This window comes from Peromyscus maniculatus, chromosome 15 (assembly GCF_049852395.1).
Source record: "Peromyscus maniculatus bairdii isolate BWxNUB_F1_BW_parent chromosome 15, HU_Pman_BW_mat_3.1, whole genome shotgun sequence".
In the NCBI taxonomy this organism is placed as follows: domain Eukaryota; kingdom Metazoa; phylum Chordata; class Mammalia; order Rodentia; family Cricetidae; genus Peromyscus; species Peromyscus maniculatus.
This window is the reverse complement of record NC_134866.1, coordinates 82793145-82818311: the sequence shown is the minus strand read 5'-3', so window position 1 is coordinate 82818311 and position 25167 is coordinate 82793145. Positions and strand designations below refer to the sequence as shown.

The following is a 25167-nucleotide window of genomic DNA, read 5'->3' as shown; positions in this document are numbered from 1 at the left end:
AGGGAGGGGGTTGGTGACAGAGTCTCCCAGCTGGCCTAGGTCTTTCCAAGTCCATCATATACCAGGCTGGGTTCTCCCTGTCTCTATCTCTCCAGAGCTGGGATGACCCAGTTTTCTCGAAACTCACCTCCTCTCTTAGCTTGTTTTGTGCTGTTTATTTTTAATTTTAGCCCTAGTGGGCCTGGAACTTCCTGGGATCCTCCTACCTCTGACGGGGGGCTGGTATCCTAAGTGCTGAGATCAGAGGCATGCATTTCCAATGGTCTGACCCAAAATTCGTTCAAACAGGAGAGGAGAAATATTAAGTCACCTGAGCATTGTGACCTACAGGTAGGTACTAATGACTTTCCAGTTTCTTTTCTTTTTTTTTCTTTTTTTTTTAAGATTTATTTATTATGTATACAGAAGAGGGGTGCCAGATGTCATTACAGATGGTTGTGAGCCACCATGTGGTTGCTGGGAATTGAACTCAGGACCTCTGGAAGAGCAGTCGGTGGTCTTAACCTCTGAGCCATCTCTCCAGCCCCCCCAGTTTCTTTTCTTTTTAAGAAAATATTTATTAGCCAGGTGGTAGTGGTGGCACATGCCTTTAATCTCAGCACTTGGTAGGCAGAGGCAGGTGGATCTCTGAGTTGAGGCCAGCCTGGGCTATAGAGTGAGTTCCAGGACAGCCAAGGCTACACAGAGAATCCTGTCTCAAAAAACAAAAGATTTCTTTTTATTATTATTATTATTATTTTGGTTTTTTTTTGAGACAGGGTTTCTCTGTGTAGCTTTGCGCCTTTCCTAGAGCTCACTTGGTAGCCCAGGCTGGCCTCGAACTCACAGTGATCCGCCTGGCTCTGCCTCCCGAGTGCTGGGATTAAAGGCATGCGCCACCACCGCCTGGCCTCTTTTTATTATTTCTTAATTACATGTATGAGTGTGTTTGTGTGGTATGTGTGGTGCTGGGGGAGGCAGAGGTGGCAGGTCCTTCTGGAGGGACAGGTGGTTGTCACAACCCAGTGTGGGTGCTGGGAAGGGGTCGCAGGTCCCCTGCAAGAACAGTGTGAGCCCTCAACCACTGAGCTGTCGCTCCAGCTCTCCAGTTTATTTTCTCATTAAAGAAAGTGTTTTCAAGAACAGCCTTGGGCTGGAGAGATGGCTCAGTGGTTAAGAGTACTGACTGCTCTTCCAGAAAGACAGCTGTGGCTGTCTGTAACTTCAGTTCCAAGGGAACCAACACCTATGGCACAAAACCAATGCACAATAAAAAACAAAAACAAAAAACACTCTTGTAACTAGAGTTTTCCTGCCTTGCCCACAGTCAGGACAAACCCACCAGTCCCACAGCCGCTCAGACCCAACCAAGTAAACACAGACTTATATTGCTTATAAACTATATGGCATGGCAGGCTTCTTGCTAACTGTTCTTATATCTTAAATTAACCCATTTCCATAAATCTATACCTTGCCATGTGGCTCGTGGCTTACCAGCATCTTCACATGCTGCTTGTCATGGCGCTGGCTGGCAGTGACTCCTCCCACCTTCCTGTTCTCTCAATTCTCCTCTCTGTTAGTCCCGCCTCTGTTACTTCCTGCCTGGCCACTGGCCAATCAGTGTTTTATTTATTGACCAATCAGAGCATCTGACATACAAACCATCCCACAGCACACTCTCAGTGAACACGGGAATGTTTGAAAACCAACCAATAAAGAACACACACAAAACAGCAGGTAACTGACATTTTAATACATCTATGCATTGATACAACAACAACAAAATCAGTTCTATAGCATCAGTCTTAAAACATTTATAATTGTAGTAAAATAGAGTTTCACAAAGTTAAATGCCCTTAACATTTAATTTTAATGTTAACCCAAAATTTCTTTAAACGTACAAAATGGCAATATCTTACATTTAAAAAAAAAAAAAAACAAAACAAAACAACAACAACAAAAAACAGAGTCTCGCTTTGTAGCCCAGGCTGGCTTTGAACTTGACATCCTCCCGCCTCAGCTCCTGAGTGCTAGGATAGTGTGCACACGCCACCATATTTTATTTATTTATTTATAAAGTACTCATGCTCCTCTCCCTCCTCCGTTTTTTAAATTTTTATTTGTTTTGTGTTTTGAGACAAGGTCTCGCTTAGACATCGGGCTGGCCTTGGATCTGTAGGGGTGGTGCCAGTTTCAATGACACACAGACACAAGGTTGGTCATTCAGCAGCCGGAACTTTCTGGGCCGCTACCCGCTCCATGTGTTACTTTGGTTTCTCTGCTTTGTAAAATCCTCTGGACATTAATTTATGAATTGTCTGAATGGAAGCTATATTTTGGAAAGACCATAATTCCACACAATGAAATTACTGGATGGATTCTGATGAATAGAAAGAAACCAAAAGCAATGCTTTTCTTCCCCATTTTAATTTTCTTTATTTTTTGAGACAGGGTGTCATGTAGCCCAGGCTGGCCTTGAACTCACAGAGATCCACCTGGCTCTGCCTCCCAAGTGCTGGGATTAAAGGCGTGCACCACCACTGCCCCGCTAATTTTCTTTATTTTTTAAGACAGGGTGTCATGTAGCCCAGGCTGGCCTTGAAGTCACTATGTAGCAAAGGATGACCCTGAACTCCTGATCCTCCTGCCTCTACCTCCCAGGCATTCAACACAATGTATGGTTTATGCCATGCTGGGACTAATCACCACACATGCTGGGCAGGTGCTCTATCAACCAAGTGACATCTCCAGCATTAATTTTTTTTTTTTTTTAATTTTTGATGTTGCTAGGGATCAGGGCCTCATCTATGCCTGCCAGGAAAATCCTCAACCACTGAGCTGCATCCCCTGCCTGCCAACAATGTCCTTTCAAAAAACATTTCTTATGTATTTTTTTCATATTAAATTTGAATAACATTTCAGTTAGGGTGATTCTTGGTGAGATGAAGTGTACTAATGAATCAGAGAGGGAATCCAAGTAGACGGAAAGGTGCCATGCGCATGTGAATGGGACCGTCTGGGCCACGGGGCTTGGGGACACATGCATCGTGGCCCTGGTTACACATCGGGAGGCAGTGAGGGCCCAGAAGAGGTCACAAACAATAGCGAAACATCTGCTTAAGGCTTCGTGTGGTCAAGGTGACAAGACAAAACCACGGGACACGTGGCCTCTGGTTAACGGCTGACTACGGACTGCATCTTGAGACTCATCCTGTGTGGCTCATCCATTTCACCAGCACGTCCACAGTACTCCCTGTGTGACTGCGGGGCTGTGTAGTGGCAGGCTCTGTTCTGGAAGCTCACACGGTCCTCCTAACTGCCCTCTGAGGTAGGTGCCATTTCAGTTTCACTTTTACAGAAGAAACAGGCACAGAGGATTAATCCACTTGCCCAAGATCACAAAGTGTGTGACCACCAATCTTGGCTTCAAGTCCTTGTGAAGGGAGGGACAACCCTAGGAAGAATTTCCTAATAACTTTTCTTAGGAAGAGAAATTCCTAGAGACATCGAAGGAAGCAGCCTGAACAGAGGAAACATGAACATGAGCTCGTCACTCTCCAGTGACAGGATATCTAAAATGACAACGTGTTTAAATGAGAAAAATGTGGACGTGTACACAGGCGAGCACACACACATGGTCTCTCCGGTCTCAGTGAAGGCTCTCAGTGGGTTTGAAATGTTTGAGTAAAATCACACCGTTCAACCTCGGACGGGAAACCACGACCTGGATGGGCCTGCTTCTCATCCATGAGACCAGCATACAAAGGCAGTGAATAAATAGTTGGCTATAAAAACAGTTCCAAATGGTCTAAGAATAACCTTGCGTATCCCAGTTCATTACTTTATCATATTCTTGAATTCTCTGCTTTATGTGAGAAAGTTTGTTCTTGAGGTAATCACAACGCTCCTTCTTTTCCAGAAATGAAGGATCCTAGGGAAGAAACAGTTATGATTCAGCACCCGCTTTCCTCAGTGATTGACACAGACACGTCTTCACACAGAAAACAGCAGAACTACCCGCAGATATGATCTGTATAATTAGAACAGTTACACTTTCTATCAACACAAAACAGCCCATGCTTTAGGGTCACAGCAAAACCAAGGGAAATGTAGAAAGTAGAGAAGTACCTTTAGTAATCAAAATATGTGAAGAGGTAAGTGTAGGAAGTATGAATAAATGTCTCTCCCGTGGTTTTTCCAACTCCACCCTTTGTGGAATCTCACAAGTCAATAGAGACTCCATGGAGAGACATTAATAATTTAGCTTAAAAGAAACCTGAAGTCTTATCAGTTATCACCCGTGTACCAGGACAAGGACACTTTGACCAAGAAAACTGTTTTTACTCACATTCTTTTTTTTCCTAAACTCTTCATGGATTCTTGAAATCCTCTCGTGTTCCTAAAAATAATATATTTTTATTTTTGTTTAGTTAAAACATGCATTTACTCAAATCATGTCTCAAAGAACACTGGGAATCAGAACAGAAAACTGTTTTTGCCAAGCACAGTGGCATATGCCTATAATTATGGCACTTGGGGGCAGACGCAGGACCACTGTGAATTCAAAGCCAGTCTGAGCTACAGAGGGGGACCCTGCCTCAAACACAAACTTTCCCATTTTTTTGCCCAAAGCTGGAATGAAAATGGTTACACAAAAATATAATTCACTGGACAGACATTTGCACACTAACTACCTGCCAGGCACTGGTCTCTGGGAGTGTAACAAGCACTGTGTGGCCCTGGGTAAACCATCTGTCCTAAGATTCTTTTCCCCCCACAAATAATATCCATAACCACCTCGAATGGTCGCCAGGAGGTTCACTTATTTACAATGAGCCTGATAAAGAGCTCGGTACATAAAATCCACCACACGGGCCGTTACCATCATCTCCACCCTCCTTGGAAAGCGCCTCCTTATGAATCAGGTATTTGAGTAAGAGGCTGGGACTATTCAGCTCCTGGGAAGAGCTTATAGAAGGGTCCTTCTCATTTTATTATACATTTTATAATAAATACAAAGATAAGATTTTGTATTTGTGAAGAGGTTGACTCTCCAGTAAGTCAGAGGACTACAGACATGTTTCCATTTATTCTCGAGTGCCTTATTCTTCTTTACACAACTTCCTTTAATCTTGCAAATGTTGCCTTGACCTAGAACCCCTGGGTCCAGGAGCTTCTCCTGCTCGGCTCCCAAGTAGCCGGGACGGCAGGCTATGTGGCCACACACGGCTTTTCTTGCACACCTCCGAAGACCTCTCAACTTGATTACCCTTTCGGACCTGTGGACCTGAGGATTTTCCAAATGGTAGCAACTGACCCACTCTTTCAGTGTTTGCTGAATTTCTCCTGCTCCCTGGAACTGGTGTTTCTTAGTTAACAGTATTCCATTTCTTCAGGGTTGGGGAAATGTCACTACTATATATATTTTATCTTCGAGAACTCATAATCAAGAGTGATTTAAATGTATACTATACATACATGATGAAAAGAAAGATCTTTCCTCCCCAATTAATGTGGGTTCTCAGAAGAAAAATGTGTGTGTATTCAAATATATACATTCTTTTTGTTTGTTTGGTTGGTTGGTTTTTGAGACAGGGTTTCTTGCTCTCCTGGAACTCAATCTGTGGACCAGGCTGGCCTACTCACAGAGATCTGTAGTGGGTAGCTGTTCCAGCTTTGACCTGAAAGTATTACCACCAGTGAGGCTTCCAGTAACTGTCATGCCTACCTATGACCTGCCCCTGAGGTAGGGCCAAGAGGGGAGTCCTTAAGACCTAAGATCCAGATATGCAGGGCCTCTGGTGATCCTGGATGCTGGATGGTAGGTAGCTTGAGCAGAGTTCTCCAGAGAACACAGCTGGACTACACTTCACCACTCCCGGATCCTATAACCTACCCCTTTACTTGTTGTAAGTTATCCCAAAATAAACCTCCCTTTTAACTACGTGGAGTTGCCTTAATAACTCACCCACTAGAGATCCACCTGTCTCTGCCTCCCAAGTGCTGGGATTAAAGGCGTGCGTCACCAATGCCTGGCTAAGATATATACATTCTTTTTAGCACTTTTTTTTTTTTTTTCCCGAGACAGGGTTTCTCTGTGTAGTTTTGGTGCCTTCCTGGATCTCACTCTGTAGACCAGGCCGGCCTTGAACTCACAGAGATCCGCCTGCCTCTGCCTCCGAGTGCTGGGATTAAAGGTGTGCACACTGCTGCCTGGCTTTGACATTTTTTTTAAGTTACAGGAAGAACCAGGTAGATTGCTCAGTTGTTTTGTTTGTTTTTTTTGAGACAGGGTCCCACTATGTAGGCCTCACTGGCCTGGAACTTACTCTGTAGACCAGGCTGGCTTTGAACTCACAGAGATCGCCTACCTCTGTCTCCCAAGTGCTGGAATAAAAGGCCTGTACCACCCATGCCTGGCCATCTTGTATCTTTTTTTCTGTTTTTAGGTTTTTCAAGACAGGGTTTCTCATTGTAGACCAGGCTGACCTAGAACTCCAGAGATCCACCTGCCTCTGCCTCCTGAGTGCTGGGATTAAAGGCGTGCACCACCACTTCCCAGGTTACTCCATACCATTTTTAAAAGAGTGTTTCAGAGAAAACTTTCTTTCCTTCCCACAGTTACTGCCTCCACCACGGCTTTCCTCTTTGCTTTTATCCTGGTGGTCACTCGGCTCTGGCTGTCTCGGGGCTTAGCTCTGCTCTCGGCCATCCCCACAGCACTCGCTTCCCTGCAGGACTGAGATGGCTGAGGAATGCGCTGCCCATGACCCCTCCTGGGATGATTCTACTTTGAGGGTGCCATTTGGGTCCTTCAATACTCTGACAGCACATGTCTTTGGCAAGCTCATATTTTACTTCAATAAGAAAATAAAGTATTTCATAACTGAAGGTAGGGGGCGGCTGAGGATGACTGTGCTGTCTGCCATACACGAGACCCTTCGGTCCCCAACACCAGATAAAAAGACAAAAGGAAGGCAATGGTAAAAGACCTTAAGTTATATAATTTGTTAACTGTTTTCTTTTCTTTCTTTTCTTTTCTTTCTTTCTTTCTTTCTTTTTTTTTTTTTTTTTTTTTTTTTTTTTTTTTTTTTTGTGGCTGCTGCTGGGATCCAACCTCAGGCCCTCTGCAGACAGTGATCCACTGTCGGGAATGGAAATGTTGCCTGGCCAACCCTGAGGATCTCAAACACCTTCCCAGACAGCAGACGAGTGTTTGAGCATCCTAACACCGTGGGAGTCCACTCCTCCACACTTCAACCTCCTCTCAGCAGCTGTGGGCACTGACCTGGTGGTTTTCAGAATGACGTGGCAGCCTGCTCATCACCGCGTCCAGCTCATCGAACTTCCTCAGGATGGCCTGCACTTCCGCGGACAGCTCTTTGTACTCGGAAAACTGGTCCTGGAACACAGCTTTATAGCGTTCTCGATCGTCGTCTGTCCGAATCACAGGATATTTTCTGAGGGAAGAATCACAGATCAGGGTGACAACTTCATTCGGCAGGAGGTTGGTGGTGGTGTGCTTCCCTAGCACGCTCAAGGCCCTAGGTTCTATCTGCAGAGTGGAAAAACACCGTAACTTTTACTAAAACGAGCTGAGTAGGTGACATGGGTCAGCTAACCCAGTGGCCAGACCGGGCAGACCTTTCTTATTTTCCAATGCTACCCTGGATAATAAATGACCATTCATGTAACGACTTTAAGCACAGTACTATCTTGATGACAAACTAATAAATGAAGGTCCAAATGGGAGAGCTAGAAAAACTGAGACCCTTGGCCAGGCGTTGGTGGCACACGCCTTTAATCCCAGCACTCGGGAGGCAGAGGCAGGCGGATCTCTGTGAGTTCGAGGCCAGCCTGGGCTACCAAGTGAGTCCCAGGAAAGGCGCAAAGCTACACAGAGAAACCCTGTCTCGAAAAACAAAAAAAAAAAAAAAAAAAAAAAAAAAAGAAAGAAAAAGAAAAACTGAGACCGACTCACGCCACGTAGTCAGGCATCACGATGGGCTTGGGAATGTAGCCCGGAGGGATGTGTCCACTCAGGAGTTCAGGGGTCATTTTTGCTGTCCTCAACTCTTTGAAATTAGCTTCTTGGTCTCTCTGCCTGTCACTGGTGTCCACTTCACACTGCAGTGAAAGAGAATAAGTAGTGATGCGTACAAGGGAGTGGGGAAAGAGTCTACCCAAACTACCGGGAGAAAATGAAGCAGAGTAGGAAGAAGACAAGTAAAAAAAAAATCATCATCATTTAGAGCTCCGTGTCTTATACACACAATGGTCTTCTCAATGCAACAGCTGAACAGTCACATCTGGACGAGGCAAGCACCTCCCACTCCTAATCAGCGTATTACGAAAGCAGATAATGATCAGGGCTTCGTGCTTCATGACTAACTCCAGCACCTGGGAGGCTGAGGCAGAAGGGTTGCTGTGAGTTCAAGGCTACCCTGGGAAGGGGCTGGTGAGATGGTGCAGCAGGATAAGAGCGTGTTAGAATGCCACCCCCCCCCACACACACACACCCCAGCTCATAGGTTTAAATGCTTGGTCCCAGTTGGTGGAACTGTTCGGGAAGGATCAGGAGGTGTGGCCTTGCTGGAGGAGGTATGTCACTGAGGGTGGGCTCTGAGGTTTCCAAAGACTGATTTCACGTTCAGTGTGCTCTCTGCCTCCTGCATTCAGATCAAGATGTGAGCTCTCGGCTGCTCCAGCCAACGTGGCCGCTGCTTCCTGCCACATGCCTGGGCATGACAGACTTCGTCAGACCACTGAAACCATAAGTTCAATTAAATGCTTTCTTTTATAAGTTGTCTTGATCATGGTGTTTTATTACACAGCAATAGAAAAAAAAAAAAAAACTAATACAAGGTGCTTGCTGTCAAGCCAGAGGACCTGAATTTGATTCCTGAAACCCACAGGGTGGAACGAGAGAACCGGCTCCTGCCTGCTGTCCCTGAGCTCCACACTCATGCTGTGGCACATGTATGTGCACACATACAAACTAAACAAATGTAAGAAAAACTGGGAAGTCCTTTTTTTTTCTTAAGTGGATGAAGAAGGCTTTGGGTACAGCTCACTGGCATTGTGTTAAGGAATATTTGTTTAGCTCTGCAAAGATGTGTTGTTGCTGTTTCACCTTGCCTGACTAAGGCACCTGATTGGTCTAATAAAAAGCTGAACAGCCAATAGCAAGGGAGGAAGTATCGGTGGGACTTCCGGGCAGGAGAGTAAGTAGGAGAAGGGATTTAGACTTGAGGAAGAAAGAAAAGAAGACGACAGGGAGACACCAGGGGACAGACAGACAGACAGGGAGGAGTCTTGTATAATATTAGAGGAACCAGCCTTAATATTATACATCCCAGGGGCTCAGGAGAGAGAACTACTAACGGCGAGGACTAGTATCAGGAAATATAATCTCAGCACACCGAGTTCTATAGTCCACTTGCTTTAATTCCTCTGGCATAACATCCTTTATACACAGTTCAGTTCATGTCTAGCTCCTTTCTTGCCTGATTTCTCTCTATATTTATCTACTGTCCCCTCTAGGTTCTATCTTAATTCCTTCATCTAGTTCTGTCCCTTCTAGGTTCTCATCTATCTAGTTCTTTCCCCTATCAAGCTCCTCTCCCGTCTCCTTCTCTCTCATCTGGCTCTTCCTCATCTTCCATCTCGTTCCTCTAGTCCTCTCTTCTAGCCCTTCAATCTAGTTCTTCCCCATCTCAGTTCGTTCCTCTCAAGTTCTTACCCATCTAGTACGTACTTCCATTCTCTTTTCTCTTCTCTGTCTTCTCGTGCCCTGGGAGTCCTGGTATATATACACTTACAAGCAGTATTCCCTTCGCCGTGCAAAACCAGGCTTCCAGGGTCAAATGGAGGGGTGATAAGAATCACACAGGGAGGCGATAACCATTAATTATCACTTGCAACCCCAAAGGGAAGTGACCAATGGGGAAATGAATTAACTAAAGGCTAAATTCAGGTAATATCTAAGAAGAGGGTTCTTATGTGCTCAACTATAATCTTAAACGTGGTTGGTAGAAAGTGTTAAGAATCTATAAGTTGCTAGGTCAATGGGAGAAATAAAACTGTCTTCTTTTTTCCTGTAGCTCCTGTCTGTCCAAGCTATCTGCCATTTTTCTGCAGGGTGGGGGAAAGTGTGCTCAGTCGCTAGGCAACCTGTGTACAGCTAGATGCCTCTGGTGATAGTTAAAGGGAGATCTGGAACTGGTGGTAAGGTTTGGGAAAAGAGGAAGTAAGGCTTAATTGGCACATCCGCCAGGCCTTCTCAAACAGGTAGCCTGGATGCTTAAGTCTGTTCTTAGAGAGTACAGAGGTATCTCTGATAAGGTACTTTCCTCCATCCGGTGATGGACCTGGCCGGATGCTACCAATAATGATAGTTACAGGGAGGCTTGAACTGGGAGTTCTGGCTGAGCATAGCTGTTGGCACAGAAGTTTATCTAAATATTCCTAGAAGTGGTTAGGTAAGTAGTTAGAGGTCTATAAAGTTAGTAAGGCTGTAAGAAAGGAGGGGTCTGAGCTAAATTGTGTAAAGCTATTACTTAATGTCTACCTGACCTAGGCGGTGTCCCCTTGTGGAATTTACCTTAAATCAGGAGACTTGCATATGGGCTGTTATCACTGTTAATCCTCGGAAATTGGGTGACCACCTGGGTGATGTCTCCTTTAGTCAGTCCACATTGTTAGCCCTTCTTAGGGAAAAATCAATTGGGAAAACTATGAAGGCACACATGATTTTCATAACAGAATACAGCTGATATATAACAAGCCAAGTAACACCAAAAACTCCTTGGGATTTGGCTTCCTCTGGAGGAATTCCCTGATTCCTCCAGGTAGTGACTTTGCCATAACCAGCTGAGTTCTTATGATATTCCTGCGGCCCGCAGCAGAGGAGGCAGGAAAGTAGGACATAGAGAAGGAAAGAAAGGTAAAAAGCCCTGAGGCAAAACATAGGTGAAGAGAAACAGGTTAAATTAAGTTAAAAGAGCTAGTGGGACCAGCCTAAGCTAAGGCTGAGCATTTCATAACTAATAATAAAGTCTCTGTTTGGGAAGAACAAGCTGGCTGGCGGCCCAAAGGAAACGCCACCACAGCACTGAGCTGGTCTGGTGTGCACAAAGCCCTGGGTTCGACTTACCACGTCCACCACATGAGAAGTGGCAAATGAGAGGCTAAGTACAGACTTTTTCAGGATTTACACCCCAGGCAAGAATGGGAAATACAGCTCAAAATAAGAAAAATCTGCCGGAAGAGTGTCCCAAGCCGACTTAAGTGGAAAGAGGAAAAAGTGACAGTGGGGACCTGATGGGAGTCGGTTAGGAGCGGCCGGGTGTGAAGGGGAGGGGAGTCACACTGTCTTCATTATCTGAAAGGGAAAGCGAACGCGCCACGTTCAAAGACGCTTTCTCGAGGTGTGGTGGCACACACCTGTTCAACACATGAGAGACTGTGGCAAGAGGATCAGCTTGAGGCTAGCCTGGGCTACACAGCAAGATCCTGTCTCATAAAAACCAGAAGGAAACAACAACACTGGCGGGGGGGGGGGGGGGGGGGGGGGAAGCTTTTCTAACCTCAGTCTTTAAGAAGATTTTGCTCAGACTGTGCAGAGGACAGGGAGCAGGCTTGTCTTACCTCAGGTTGTGAGCGTTCTCAAGCTATGGCCTTGGGCCTCTGGAAAGCCTACAGGCAGTAGATGGTGGATTAAAGCCACACCCTTCAATAAAAGTATTACTTATTCAGGAAAGAGGGGGAAATGGCTGAGATAAGAACTGGGAGAGGTTTCTATCAAAGCCAGCGTTTAGGGCATGGCAGTGGAAGATGCAGAGGAATCTTCTAGAATAAACAGTCAAAGGCAGTTCAGCATTCAACTGCCCAGCACCCAGAACACCAGCCAAGGCTGGTAGACGCCAGAAGGGCCCAGTACGTAAGAGGTGAAGTTCCAAGAGGGAAAGCAAACCCGCTAAGGTTTACATCAACTAGCCAGGAAAAAAAAAAAAAGAAAAAAAAAAAAACAATTAAACTCTGTAAGTGTTTGATTTCTGTGATGCTGGAGACCAAACCCCGAGGTTTTGAGCATGCCAGGCCGGTGTGCTACCAAGCCCTGCACCCTAAGCCAAGGTTCACTGACATTGGAGATGAACAAGATGAAGAAAAACCTGTGTAATGAGACGTATGTAGCTTACATGCCAAACGGCCCTGAAGTTCTACAAGCACCCTAGAAACAAGCCTGATGACCGAGGCAGGCTGCACCAGCCACGGCCGTAGGAAGATAAGGCCCTGCCCGCCCGGAAACCTGGCCCTTCTCTGATGCAGAAACTTCTTTCTTCTCTTCCAAAAGCAAAGGTGCAAACACGCAAAGAAGAGTTTTGAAGTCTTGCCCTCCATCGCTACGGCAGCTTTTAAAGGTCTTTTATTTTCCCACTTCCCTGCTTCCGGACTGGTCTTGAGGTTTGGTTTAACATCAGCTCACTGTCGAAGCCACTGGCTCCTACCTCACCAAATGGCACAGAGCCAGTGGAGGTTGCTAACCAGCCCAAGGAATGGGACCAGGAAAGGAGAAGCTCCGAGCCCACGAGCCAGATGGGTGGACAGCACATCACAAGCCACTGGGACCCAAAGCAAACAAGTGGGGAAGAATAAGGAAACAGGAACAGGATGTCTTGCTGGAGTGGTCTGAAGGTGAACGGCCCCCAGGGCTCAGATGTTTGAATACCTGGTCCCCAGTTGGTGGAATTGCTTGGGAAGGACCAGGAGGTGTGGCCTTGCTGGAGGAGGTGCGTCACTGGGGGGTGGGCTATGAGGCTTCCAATGGCCATGCCGTTCCCAGTGTGTGTATCTCTCTGCCTCCTACTTACTCTCAGCTGTTCCTGCCACCATGCCTTTGCTCCACTATCACGGACTCTGGCTCTGAAGCCACAAGCCCCACATTAAATGCTGTCTTTTATAAGTTGTCTTGGTCACGTTGTTTTATCACAGCAATTGAAAAGTAACCGAGACACAGGGGGAATGCATTTTGAGGACCACGTTCATTCTGCTGGGTTCTCTGTATCCTAGGGTGCTCTTCCTCATCCCAGTGACACTCCAATCTTGAAAATGACTCATGGCCCCGGGCAGTGGTGGCGCACGCCTTTAATCCCAGGACTCGGGAAGCAGAGCCAGGCAGATCTCTGTGAGTTCGAGGACAGCCTGGTCTAGAGGACGAGATCCAGGACAGACACCAAGACTACACAGAGAAACCCTGTCTCGAAAAACAAAAAAACAAAAACAAAAGTGTGGGATTGTGCTCCAGCCCTGGGACGAGCCACACTTTCCTAGTGACAAGCACATTTGCAGAAGGAGAGAGGCTGAAGAGCCAAGGTCTAACATGGCCTCCTTCCTGTTTCTTAGCAGAAACCCTTTCTGCTAGCAAACATTGGCAGTGCTCTACTATGGTCCCAGAGGAAGGAATTAAAGGTCGGGGCAGATGGGTGACGCTACAGAATTTACTATGCCCTTCAAACTAAAAGCGGGCTGGGTGGACAGCCTGTGGATTAGAAGCATGGAGAGCAGATCTGTCCAATGCACACCTGTGCAAGTTCCAGTGTTCCCTGAGTGTGCACACAGGCCTGTCAACCATCTGCAACTCCAGCTCCAACGACCTTCTAATGGCCACCAAGGGTATTCACACACACGGCATACATTCACACAGAGACACACATAGACACACACAGATACATACATACATACATACACACACACACACACACACACACACACACACACACACACACACACACAAATAAAAATAAATCTTGAGGCTGGAGAGATGACCCAGCACTTAAAAGCACTGGCTATTCTTCCAGAGAACTCAAATTCCATTCCCAGCACCCCCACGGCAGTTCACAACAATTTGTAACTCTAGTTCCAGTAGATCTGACACCCTTTTCTCTGGCCCCCATGAGCATGCATGCATGTGGTATACAGACATATTAACAGACAAAACCCACATCACATAAAATAAAAACAAATAAATCTTTAAAAACTATATTTCAGTCAAGTGAGAGAATGTATACCTTTAATCCTAGTACTCAGGAGGTAGAGACAAATGATATCTGAGAGTTCAAGGCCAGCCTTGTCTGCATAGAGAGTTCCAGACCAGGCAGGGCTACAGAGTGAAACCCTGTCTTAAAAAAAAAAAAAGTTCTTGCTTCTCAAAATCTCATAGTCTCAAAAAAAAAAATGATTATGATTAAAAAAATCATAAAATATTGAGCCGGGCGTTGGTGGCGCACGCCTTTAATCCCAGCACTCGGGAGGCAGAGGCAGGCGGATCTCTGTGAGTTCGAGGCCAGCCTGGGCTACCAAGTGAGTTCCAGGAAAAGGCGCAAAGCTACACAGAGAAACCCTGTCTCGAAAAACCAAAAAAAAAAAAAAAAAAAAAAAAAATCATAAAATACAAACAATAAGGTTCAGACCAAAACTGAACAGGAAATTCAAGTTCAGAGAAGAGAAGTCATTTCCACGGGATCAAAGGGCAAGAGCCAGCTGCCCTGGTGCCCTGACTAGAGCAGTCTAAATCTGAAGTTGTCTCCTCTTCTCCAGGTGTCACGCTCCCCCCCAAGCCTCTCCGCCAAACCATCCCTGCTATGACCCAGGGGAAAGCAGGTGAAGAATCACACCCATGAAAAGCCGGGGTTCTGGAACATTCCGTCAGGTTTCTCATTGGTTAAGTCCAATGGATTAACGGGAGTCCTTCTCAGAATATACGTAAGCTTTTTCTGCTGTGATCCATCTCCAGAGAGGCCTTTAAAAGGATGTGTTTTGGCTTCAGCCTCCTTATCTTATAAGAGTCAGGGAGGCTGGAGATCGAATGATTTCCAAAGTAAGAATGTGCATTCCAGCCAGGCACAGTAGCCCACACCTTTAGTCCTAGCACGTGGGAGGCAGAGTTCAAGGCCAGCTTGGTCTACAGAGAAGTTCCAGGACAGCTAGAGCTATACAGAGAAACCCTGCCTGTCTAAGGAAAAAAAAAAAAAGGGGGGGGGGAGATTCTACCATTTTCCTAACTATTCCAGGGCATCTTCCTGGCTTTTTAGGTTGACCCTACGCTACACTGAGTTCCATCGGTAAATCCCACTGCTGTCAGTGGGAATAACCAGGAAGCCCACACATTCTACAAGAACAATTGCTACTACCACGTCACTGCCACATCGCAGCCCAGTGAGATGACCATGGCCAGCCTGGTACTGGGAAACAAGCAGGTGCAAAGTGGACGCCTTTAAATGCCCCAAAGATGATTTACAAATGGCTGGCTGGCTGGCTGGATGAATGGATGGATGGATGGATGGACGGACGGATAAACGAATGGATTTCAGTGATGGGGATTAAACCCAGGGCCTCAAACACACTAGGCAGGCAAGCATACTCCCGCTGACCTTTATATCGAGGATATTTTGAACATACTTCCAAACGTTAGCATTCTGCATACTTTTGATACTAGATCTTGACATTATCTGTTAATGAGTGTTAGCATCATAAAATGTTATTTCCCATGTGAAGTGTGTGTGTGTGTGTGTGTGTGTGTGTGTGTGTGTGTGTGTGTGTGTGAACTGCCATGCTTAAGTTTCCACCCCTGACTTTTTCCTTCGATGACGGACTGTGATGTTAATGTGTAAGTGAAATAAACCCTTCCCTCCCCACGTTGCTATGGTCATGGTGCTTCATCACAGCAACAGAAACCCTAACTGAGACAATGACCTTGAACTTCTGATTCTCCTGCATTTACCTTCCACATGCTGGGATTACAGCCATGGGCCACAATGCCCAGTTGGTGTAGTGCTAAGGAGGGAATCCAGGCCTTCGGACGTGCCAGGCAAGCACTCTGCCAACTGAGCTATATCCCAGCCTCAGGAAGAATGATTTCCACTGAAGGAAATTAGCCAGGCACAGTTAGTAAGCCAAGAGTCCCGGAGCCCAGGAGGCAGAAGCCGGAGCAGCATGCATTAAAGGCCAGCCTGGGCCACACAGCAAGAACTTACCTCAGACAAACAAACACAGAAGGAAGACCAACCACGTTCACTTACAAAGCATTCATGTAACAAAATGAAAAGGGGGTCTAGGGAAGACCACCTAATTTGGTCCTTATGGTATCGGGAAAAAAAAAAACCCTGGAAGTCTTCATCCAAACTGAGTATCATAGTTTCACACACGGATGATTCTATTGTCAGCAAATACACACAAGAGATAAACGTTTATCAAATCTACAGGCATAGCATAACTTAGTTCACGTTGCTCTTACCATTCTCCTTTTTGATGACAACGATGGATCATTTACCTGGAATAACAACAACAAAAGAGTTAAAATGGTTTCTCAAGGGGCTGAAGAGCTAGCTCAGCGGTCTAGGGTGCTTACTGTTCTCACAGACTCACAACTGCCCGTAACTCCAGCGTCAGGGATCTCACGCCCTCTTCTGAACCTCACATGCAAGTGCACATTACACACACACACACACACACACACACACACACACACACACACACACACACACTATAGAAGCTATTTTGCAAATGTTCCCGTCCATTTGCACTTCTAGCCCAATCTCAACGTCCAGAAGTTGACCCTCTCCTTGATGTTCCTTCTCCATACTTGTTTGCCTACATTTCTATGAGCCAGAGGAGAACAGAGGATGACTGGTAACCTTAGTTCCCTGTTAACCAGGAGCATGGGAAGGATGTGGAGATATGGGAACGGTGGGCACTATTAGGTAAGTTGCTTGAATGACCTAGATTTTATTTATTTCTGGTTACTTTATTTTGGGTGATTTGATTGTTTTGTTTGCTTGTTTGTCTTATGAGATACGATCTTGTTATGTAGCCTAGGCTAGCCTATAACTCACTGCATGATCAGGCTGGCCTAAATCTTGTGGCCATTCTCTTGCTCTGTCCCAAGTGCTGGCATTACAGGTGTGACCCACCATGCCCAGCACTTTGGATAAATAAAAAGCTGATATAGTCACTTTATAAAATTAATAGGGGAAAAAAAGGCTGTTCTATCACCTTCAATAATTCAAGTTTAATCAAATATTGTAAAAAAAATTATAGAAAGTTTTTAAGATAAACACACTGGCTTACACCTGAAATTCTAACTCTCTGGGAGGCTGAGGCAGGAGGTCTGTGGTGAGTTGAAAGCCATCCTGAGCTATACAATCAGTTTGAGTCCAACCTGGGCTACATAGTGAGACCTCCTCTCCAATAAGACAGGGTTTCTCTGTGTAGCTCTGGCTGTCCTGGAACTCACTCTGTAGACCAGGCTGGCCTCAAACTCAGAGATTCACCTGCCTGTGCCTCCCAAATGCTGGGATTAAAAGCATGTGTGCCACCACCACCTGGCACAAAGTAAGTTTTTGCTGAAGGAAAAACATTTTAAAAACAAAAAGAAACACTCTTGAAGTGCTGAAGTACATTTCTAGAAGTAACTTTGTAAAATTCACGTGAGAACATTCTAAGTGTCTTGATTAACACATAAGTGTTATAAAAAACCATTTGCAGGGCCAGGCGTGGTGGAGTACACTTTTCATCCCAGCAGAGGCTGAGACAGGCAGATCTCTGTGAAGTCTTGGTCTACACAGTGAGTTTTAGGCCAGCTGGGGCTACACACTGAAACCATGTCTTAAACAAACAAACACAAATGCATCACATTCATAAAACGTGCTCCTAAAGGGATGGGGTTTAAGCTTGACTTGTACATGTGCGATCATATAGACTCTAAAGGCCAGGGAAAGTAGCAATGCAAACATTTACAACATGGTCAACTTAATTAGGGACAAATTAAAGGCAAACAATACTTTCAGTGGAATAGGAGCTTCTACCGCACCTCCTGGAAGACAGTGAAATATCACCTTATTTCAGGGCATACAGAAAGTAGCACAACAATACCTAATGTTTGCTGCCGTCAAATAATTTTAAATGGAATGTTTTACATGATCTTATCCATTAGATATCACCATCATTTTTCCTCTATGTTATTCTCATTACTTATTGATTCTTTTCATCGTTATTTTTAATAAGTAAAAGCCAAGGAAGAAAAACAAATGCAGTAGTTTCTTATTTTGGAATACAGACCTCTCCAAAATAATGATGAACCATTAAAAGCCATTCACTAGTCATGTTTACCACAACTCAGTCATGCAGTGTTTGTTTTTAAAGCAAACAACCACCACATTCATTCTGTTTTTGCTTTCTGAGACAGGGGCTTGAAAAGGAGCCCAGGCTGGCCTCAAACTATATGGCCCAGGCTGGCCTTGAACTCACAATCGTCCTGCTTCAACTTCCCAACAGCAGGGGTTACAGGCTTAAGTCACCGTTCCCATTAGCGTGTGTGTGTGTGTGTGTGTGTGTGTGTGTGTGTGTGTGCGCGTGTGTACGTACCTGTTGGTTTATATGCCTACACATTACACACGTGGAGACCAACCTAAGGGGTTAGTCCTCGGGTGCTGTCCACCTTTTGTTTGAGACAGGGTCTCCATTGGCCTGGAATTTTGCCACCAAGGGCCAGGCTAGATAGACCTGAAGTGTCAAGGCATCCTCCTGCCTCCACCTCCCACCTCCCAGCCCTGGGAGTACAGGTGCATGCCAACAACTTTGTACTTCTTCTAGAGATCGAATGACTTCTTGCTCAGGTCCCCATGACTGAGGCACCCCCGTCCCCTCAGCTCCATAGTCTTACTTGGTGTTACTTCACTGGGAGGGGGACAGAGTAAATTGTAGTATTTAAGTAAGTACTTCCCTCCCGGGAATGAAATATTTCCCGGGTTTTTATGAAATTTGATCTTAGGAAGGAATCAAAGCTGTTCCTGGACTTGCCTTGATGATAAGACATTTCAGTGAGCCACCACAGCGGTTAAGAAGCTACGTGCTCCAGTGGTGTCTCTCTGCCACAGCACAGGTGTTAGGTTATCCTAAGTAAGTCGCTGAGCAGGGACTCTTGAAATCCAGCTCATTTAAATGCAGATACAGATCTAGACTTCGACAACGCTTGGAGGCTGTTGTATTTTTAGCAGCAACAGGAAAACAAACCAACGCCAAACAAAACGCATTGAGAAGTCACGTTACCTCCTGCTGCTGCTCCATGTGCTCCACGTATTCCCGGTGCCTCCGCGCCGCCTCATGCCTCCACAGCTTCAGACAGACCAGGGCGCCGATGAGGTAAACTATCATGGTGACAAACAGAAAGATCATCGCGGCTATCTGACCTCCTTCTACCCGGCAGAACATGGCATTCATGGGCGTGTTAAATAATGGATAGTAGCAGAGTCCGCCTCGGTTGGTGTCGTTCACATAGACAATGGCTGCAGCCATGTACAGGATAAACAGGGCAACGTTAACTCCAAACTCCGTCAGGGGCCACCAGTTGGAGTCCAAAAGAATGGTGCGGTAATACATGGACATGCCAAGCACCAGAATAATAATAGTGGCGACCCAAGCCAATCCGGCCACCACGAGTACAAAAGGGGTCTTGGGGCCGCTGTAGTAATAACCCCCGTACGTGCTGCCCAGGCTGCCGAGAGCCCCCGCGCCGTAGGGCTGTGAATATCCAAACAGGTTGTACCACTCGTTGTCCTTGTGGATATAAGCGGTGACACAGGCGAAGACGCCAGCCCCGAGAAGCAGCTCTGCCACACCCAGAATTCTCAGCAGGCCTGCCCAGGACTTCATGTAGGCGTACCGCAGGTGGTACTCCTCCACCTTCTCGCTGTAGGTCCGCGCCGTCTGCGTGCGCCGGTCTAGGGATGCACAGGGGTCCTGGGCAAACATGGCATCCGCCTCTTGCTGGGAGTTAAAGGTGCCGTCTGACCCTCCGGAGGGGTCTTTGTAAGAAGAGCTGGGTGGGAGGTGGTTTGGTCTCGCTGGAGAGGCCGGAGGTGAGCACTCCACACCATTGGAGATGTATCTGATATCGGACACCGGCTTATCCCATTCCGGGTCCCTTTTCTTCCCTCTGAAGAAGTTCTTCCAGGAGTCGGGGACAAAGCGCCGGACCGGCTTCAGGTCTGGGGCTACGGCTGGTTCCTCCGTGTCACTTGAGTAGAAGCTCGGGCCGAATGGTGGCTGTAATGGGAGAGGGGGAGGCGGCAGAGGATCCGCGCTCACGGCCAGCTCACTGCTGTGCAGGGACTGGAGGGTTCTTATAGTACCGTCTGGACGAGGCATGTCCCCTGGAACCTCACTATAGCCCCTGTCCCGAATCCTGGACCTTCCATCACTTGACGACATTTGTGATTTTCACACCTGTGACCAAGACTAACGTTATTCCTATGTTTACTTACTTTATCCTCCATAAATAAAATCGTTATTTTATTCACTTAGTTGCAAAAAGGATTCATGAGGCAAACGTGATTATATCCAAGTACTATTGCATATAAAATGATAAACACATTTTAAACACATCTACCAATTAGATCATCCAGATATGTAGTTAAGTATTCTACACCATTGCATTTTAAGTGCAATAAAAAATTTAAATACTAGTTTTGAATGTTATGTACTAAAGCATTTAAGTCTATTTTATGTATGAGGCCTATGGACAAAAAAAAAAAAAAACCCAACCCAAAAACTTAAACAATACAGAATGCTAACATATTCCCAAGTACAATTTTCTTTAGACATCTAAATCAAAATATTTCAGTCTGCGTGTGTCAGGTGGTGGTGGTGCACCTGGGAGGCAGAGGCAGGTGGATTTCTGTGAGTTTGAGGCCAGCCTGGTCTACAAACCGAGTTCCAGGGCTGTTACAGAGAAATCCTGTCAAAAAAAAGAAAGAAAGAAAGAAAGAAAAGAAGGAAGGAAGGAAAGAAGGGAAGGAGGGAGGAAGGAAGGAAGAAAGAGAAAAAAAAGGAATCTGAGCATACCAAAATTTGATGAGTCAGCAAATACTGTGTGTGTGTGTGTGTGTGTGTGTGTGTGTGTGTGTGTGTGTGTGTGTGTGTTCATAGCTCACATTTGCTTTGGAATGGCCAAGAAGCCATTAGAGCACTCTTAAGACACAGCAAGCATGTGGCCTTTCCCTTTCTAATCAAAAGTTAGCTGAGGGGTTAGAGCACTGGCTGCTCTCTGGAGGACCTGGGTTCAATCCTCAGCACCCACGTGGGGGCTCAGAATCAGCCTTGACCCAAGGCCCAGGGGATATGACGCCATCTTCTGGCCTTGCGGGGGGACTGCATCCATATGATGCACTGACTGAAAACAGCCGTCAAAACATTCATCCTACAGAATAATAAAATAACAAGAGAAAAAGTTAGCTGAGAGGGCTTGCTTCTTCCCTCCTAAAATATTAACAGTTGGCACCAGATTCCAGAAACTGAGTTCTCCGAGGTAAAAACATCAAAGGCCGTGGGTTCCGAGAAGTGTAAAACAGCAGCAGCCCTAACTGAGTATCACTGTTCCCAGAGCAGTTCTCTAAAGGCAATTTGCTGTTGCCATGGACAACGAAAGCATCTTAGGAGGAATTTAATGTACCTGAGAAAACTATTGAAAGCACTTTCACTAAGCCTGTTGTCTTCTCTGATGAAAGCAATGACCTAATTATGTGCAGAATAAAAAAACAACAAAAAACACTTGCTGCTGAAGTCCTAGGTTTGAGGCACACTGAATTTCTCCCTTCAACTGTTTATGCCTTTTTATTGGATATTCAGCTAGACATATGGTACTATACTTGAAATTATGACCAAATAAAATGTGTGCTCTCACTGGGTGGTGGTGGCACACGCCTTTAATCCCAGCACTCGGAAGGCAGAGCCAGGCGGATCTTTGTGAGTTCGAGGCCAGCCTGGGCTACAGAGCGAGATCCAGGAAAGGCGCAAAGCTACACAGAGAAACCCTGTCTCGGGAAAACAAACAAACAAACAAAAAAAAAAACCCAAAAACAAACAAACAAACAAAAAAAAAGTGTGCTCTCACCTTTCAGGTGTTGAACAATTTGGAAATCCTAAGGCATTGTTTTACTTTGCAAAATGGAGACCCCCTTAGTCAACAAAGATCAACTGAGGACCTTGGATGGATCAGGCACACTGAGGCGTTATTTAATGTCTCTGTTTTTATGCCACTTAAATCCTACTGTGGGTGGCAGGTGGTAAGTGAAATGCACGATGCGATGCACCAAGGATCAAAGTTTTCAGAGGGGAGCAGGGAGGGCACCTTGGCCGGCTGTTGTTTTAGTGTGGCCAGGGAAGTCTTGTGGAGAAAGTGGCAAATATGGAAAAAGGGGAAAGAGGAAACCAAACAGCCGCCTCGAAGGACTGCTCCAGGGAAACAAAAGTGTAGCCCAGCCACAGTGGAAGTCCCCAAAGCCCTTTGGGACTGCCTTACACGCTAAGGGGATGCCAAATCAGAGACACAGCAGAATGAGACACATGGCAGAACCGAAGCCAACCGATTCACGTAAGACCTTAAATCCACTGGCTATTCATGAGTGGCAAGAAGCCATCAGAGGATTCCAAGTTGAGGAGTGACGTGATCCAATCTCTTTGGATGTGGTGTTTACAGTACCATCCAGAGGGGAAGGCTAAGATAAAGAGGCTGCTGATACGATCCAAAGCATCAGGGTGATAGCCATGGAGACGGCGAGGCCTTGTATTCTAGACACAGGGAACGTAAAATACACAGTGACAGAAGAATTTAAACATAATCAAAAGTGGAAAGGGTAGTATTCGGATCCCTTCTTGTACCACATGCATCAGCTCCAGCAATTACTCATCTAGACCAATCAATCCTATCCACTTCCCTTTCCCTGTCCTCTTCCTCCTCTGCCAGGAGAGATCACTTAGAAGCAAGTGCCAGAGGGCCTGGAGAGATGGCTCAGTGGTTAAAAACAATGGCTGTTCTTCCAGAGGACCTGGGTTCAATTCCCAGCACTCACGTGGAGGCTCACAACCTAAGGGTAACTCCAGTTCCACTGGATCTAACACACTCTTCAGCCTCCAAGGGCACTGAATACGTATGGTGCAGACATACATGCAGCCAAAACACTCACCTACATAAAATAATTTGCTTTAAAAAAAAAAAGAAGAAGCAAATGCCAGACGTCTTTCTGATCACTTTATGGTAAATTCATTTCTCCACCCTCAGAGAATAGATTTCACATGAGTTTCAGCGGCATCTTAGGAATCCAGGTAGAGATTCAGTTGGTCTGGAGGGTAGGTACTGCCACCAGACTAGACACAGCCACCCAATAGATGGGAGGAATCCAAGAAGGAACTTCAGGGTCCTCCAATAAGGCACTCTAAGCCTGGAGAATTAGTATTGATAACCCAGCAAGGTGGATGAGGCAAACCAGCTCTCTGAATGACAACTGTGTCTTGTTAGGGTTTCTATTGCTGTGATAAAACACCATGGCCATAACTTGGGGAGGAGAGGGTTTATTTCAGCTTACAACACTCAGATCACACTCTATGACTGGGGGAAGTCAGGGCAGGAACTCGGAGGCAGGAGCTAACACAGAGGCCATGGAGATGAGCTGTTTACTGGATTGCTCAGTTTTGTTTTGTTTTTTTTAAATAGCATCCAGGCCCTCCAGCCCAGGGATGACACTACCCATAGTGAGCTGGGCCCTCCCACATCCATCATCAATAGAGAAGATGCACCAGAGGCTTGCCACAGGCCAACCTATACATTTTCTCAACTATGACTCCCTCTCCTAAAGGACTCTAGCTTGTGTCAAGTTGACATAAAACCAGCCAGTACAACAGCACTTACTTTTGTCCTTCTGTCTTTATGTCCTAAAAAGTTTACATTCAACACATGCCTAAGAATGTAGAAGCAAAGCCCACCAGTGGCAAAGGCCTTTATCCCGGCACTCGGGGAGACAGAGGCAGGTGGATCTCTGAGTTTGAGGCCAGCCTGGTCTGCAAAGCAAGTTCCAGGACAGCCAGGGCTACACAGAGAAAGCCTGTCTCAAACAAACCAAACTAATAAAAAGTAGAAGCAAAAGCACAACAAACAAACTGAACAGGTTTGAAGTGTCTAGGGTATACACGGTTTACAGGGCACCCTGCTTGTTAATTTAACTCCTTGCTGAAAGTATGACTCACTGTAGCGGATTCAACTCATCTTCACCTGTGAGTTACATCACTTTTATTATTTAAATTAAAAAATAATTTAAATGTGTCGACTAGAAGAGCAAACTGTGTTCTCTCAACAAGGAATGATCAGTGGTATTTTACCACATCTTAAATACACAGCTACCCCTGACATCTTACGGGTTGCCCCAGAGCCCTCTAGGCTCCATCCAGGTGGTTGAGACCGCAGGTCTTTGTTTAGTTGGGGCCCAGAGACTTGGGAATGTCACAGCGGTGGCCGGGAAAATGGTTCCCGAGCGTCATGGGAATCAAGCCTGATTACCTTTACACACGCACAATCGCCCCTAAAAGTTTTGCCGCCTCCGGAAGGTGGACTGCCCCAGGATCTGGGGTCGGGGAGCAGCGGAGCCGCAGCTGCCTGCGGACAGACACCCAGCGTTCGTTCTCGCGGGGCTCCCCCATGCAGCCTCCCGGCTCCGCGGCCGTACCCACCGGTGCGCGTCCCGCCTTCGCCTTCTTCTCTGGAAAATCCACTCTGGCTTCCGCCCCGAGGTGGCCGTTGTCCCGGTCAGGGCGGCCGGGAAAGTGGCGAGGGCGGCGCCAGCCGGCGCCCGGAAGGAGGCAGGCGGCGGTCCAGCCGGCCGCACCTGTCGCGGCAGCGAAACCCTCCCGCGCCGCCCCCGGAGCGGAGCGCCCACGTGCTCCGGCTTCAGCCCGGCCGCGGGGCGGAGGAGGCTCCGGGACGTGTGCCCGGGGCCACAGGTCCTCCCCGCGGCCCGGCGGCCCATCGCCGACCCACTCACCTGGCCGGAAGCGCGTGCCTCCCCTCCGCGGGCACCGAAACTGGGATCGGGATCGTGGGGCGTGGTCGAGCTCAGCGCCCCGCCCGGCCGCCCCGGCCACTCCTGCCGGCCTCACCCGCGCAGCCGACCTCACCCCCGCAGGTACCCAGCCCGCCCAGCGCCTGCCAGGAAGGGGCAGTGTAAGGTGCTACCCGCCCCTGTCCATCTTTAGAACATTTGTTCTACTTTGCCTGAACCCAGGGAGACAGTGCATGGTAGGCAATGTTAAAAGATAAGAAAAACAAGATGAAACCCAACATTTTAATTTTGATATAAATTA

General features: G+C 46.6%; 1 protein-coding gene across 3 annotated transcripts; it reads right to left on the bottom strand.

Annotated features, from left to right (window-relative positions):
• Window positions 1–1712: 1712 nt before the first annotated feature.
• On the bottom strand, window positions 1713–24913 carry Marveld2 (MARVEL domain containing 2). 3 transcript variants are annotated; one of them, XM_016001283.3, is made up of 7 exons: window positions 24849–24913; window positions 19087–20262; window positions 16274–16309; window positions 7961–8106; window positions 7268–7439; window positions 4328–4378; window positions 1713–3910 (listed from the first exon to the last, which is right to left on the bottom strand). In XM_016001283.3, the coding sequence occupies exons 2-7, from the start codon at window positions 20245–20247 to the stop codon at window positions 3788–3790; spliced, it is 1689 nt and encodes a 562-aa protein (XP_015856769.1). In that variant the 5' UTR covers window positions 20248–20262; window positions 24849–24913; the 3' UTR covers window positions 1713–3787. The 3 variants fall into 3 exon arrangements, with proteins under 3 accessions (XP_015856769.1, XP_006982773.1, XP_076408305.1); XM_006982711.4 differs by lacking the exon at window positions 24849–24913 and adding an exon at window positions 24538–24846; XM_076552190.1 differs by lacking the exon at window positions 24849–24913 and adding an exon at window positions 24368–24568.
• Between the last annotated feature and the right edge of the window lie 254 nt (window positions 24914–25167).

Excerpts from the sequence above, each read along its gene's own strand:
- Marveld2 (XM_016001283.3), bottom strand. The coding sequence starts at position 20,247 with ATGTCGTCAAGTGATGGAAGGTCCAGGATTCGGGACAGGGGCTATAGT. Across the intron at positions 7,440-7,960 it reads GTGATGCCTGACTACGTGGC|AAAATATCCTGTGATTCGGA; the intron begins GTGAGTCGGTCT and ends TTCTTCCCTCAG. Across the intron at positions 3,911-4,327 it reads AGTTTAGGAAAAAAAAGAAT|GATCCTTCATTTCTGGAAAA; the intron begins GTGAGTAAAAAC and ends TTTCTTCCCTAG.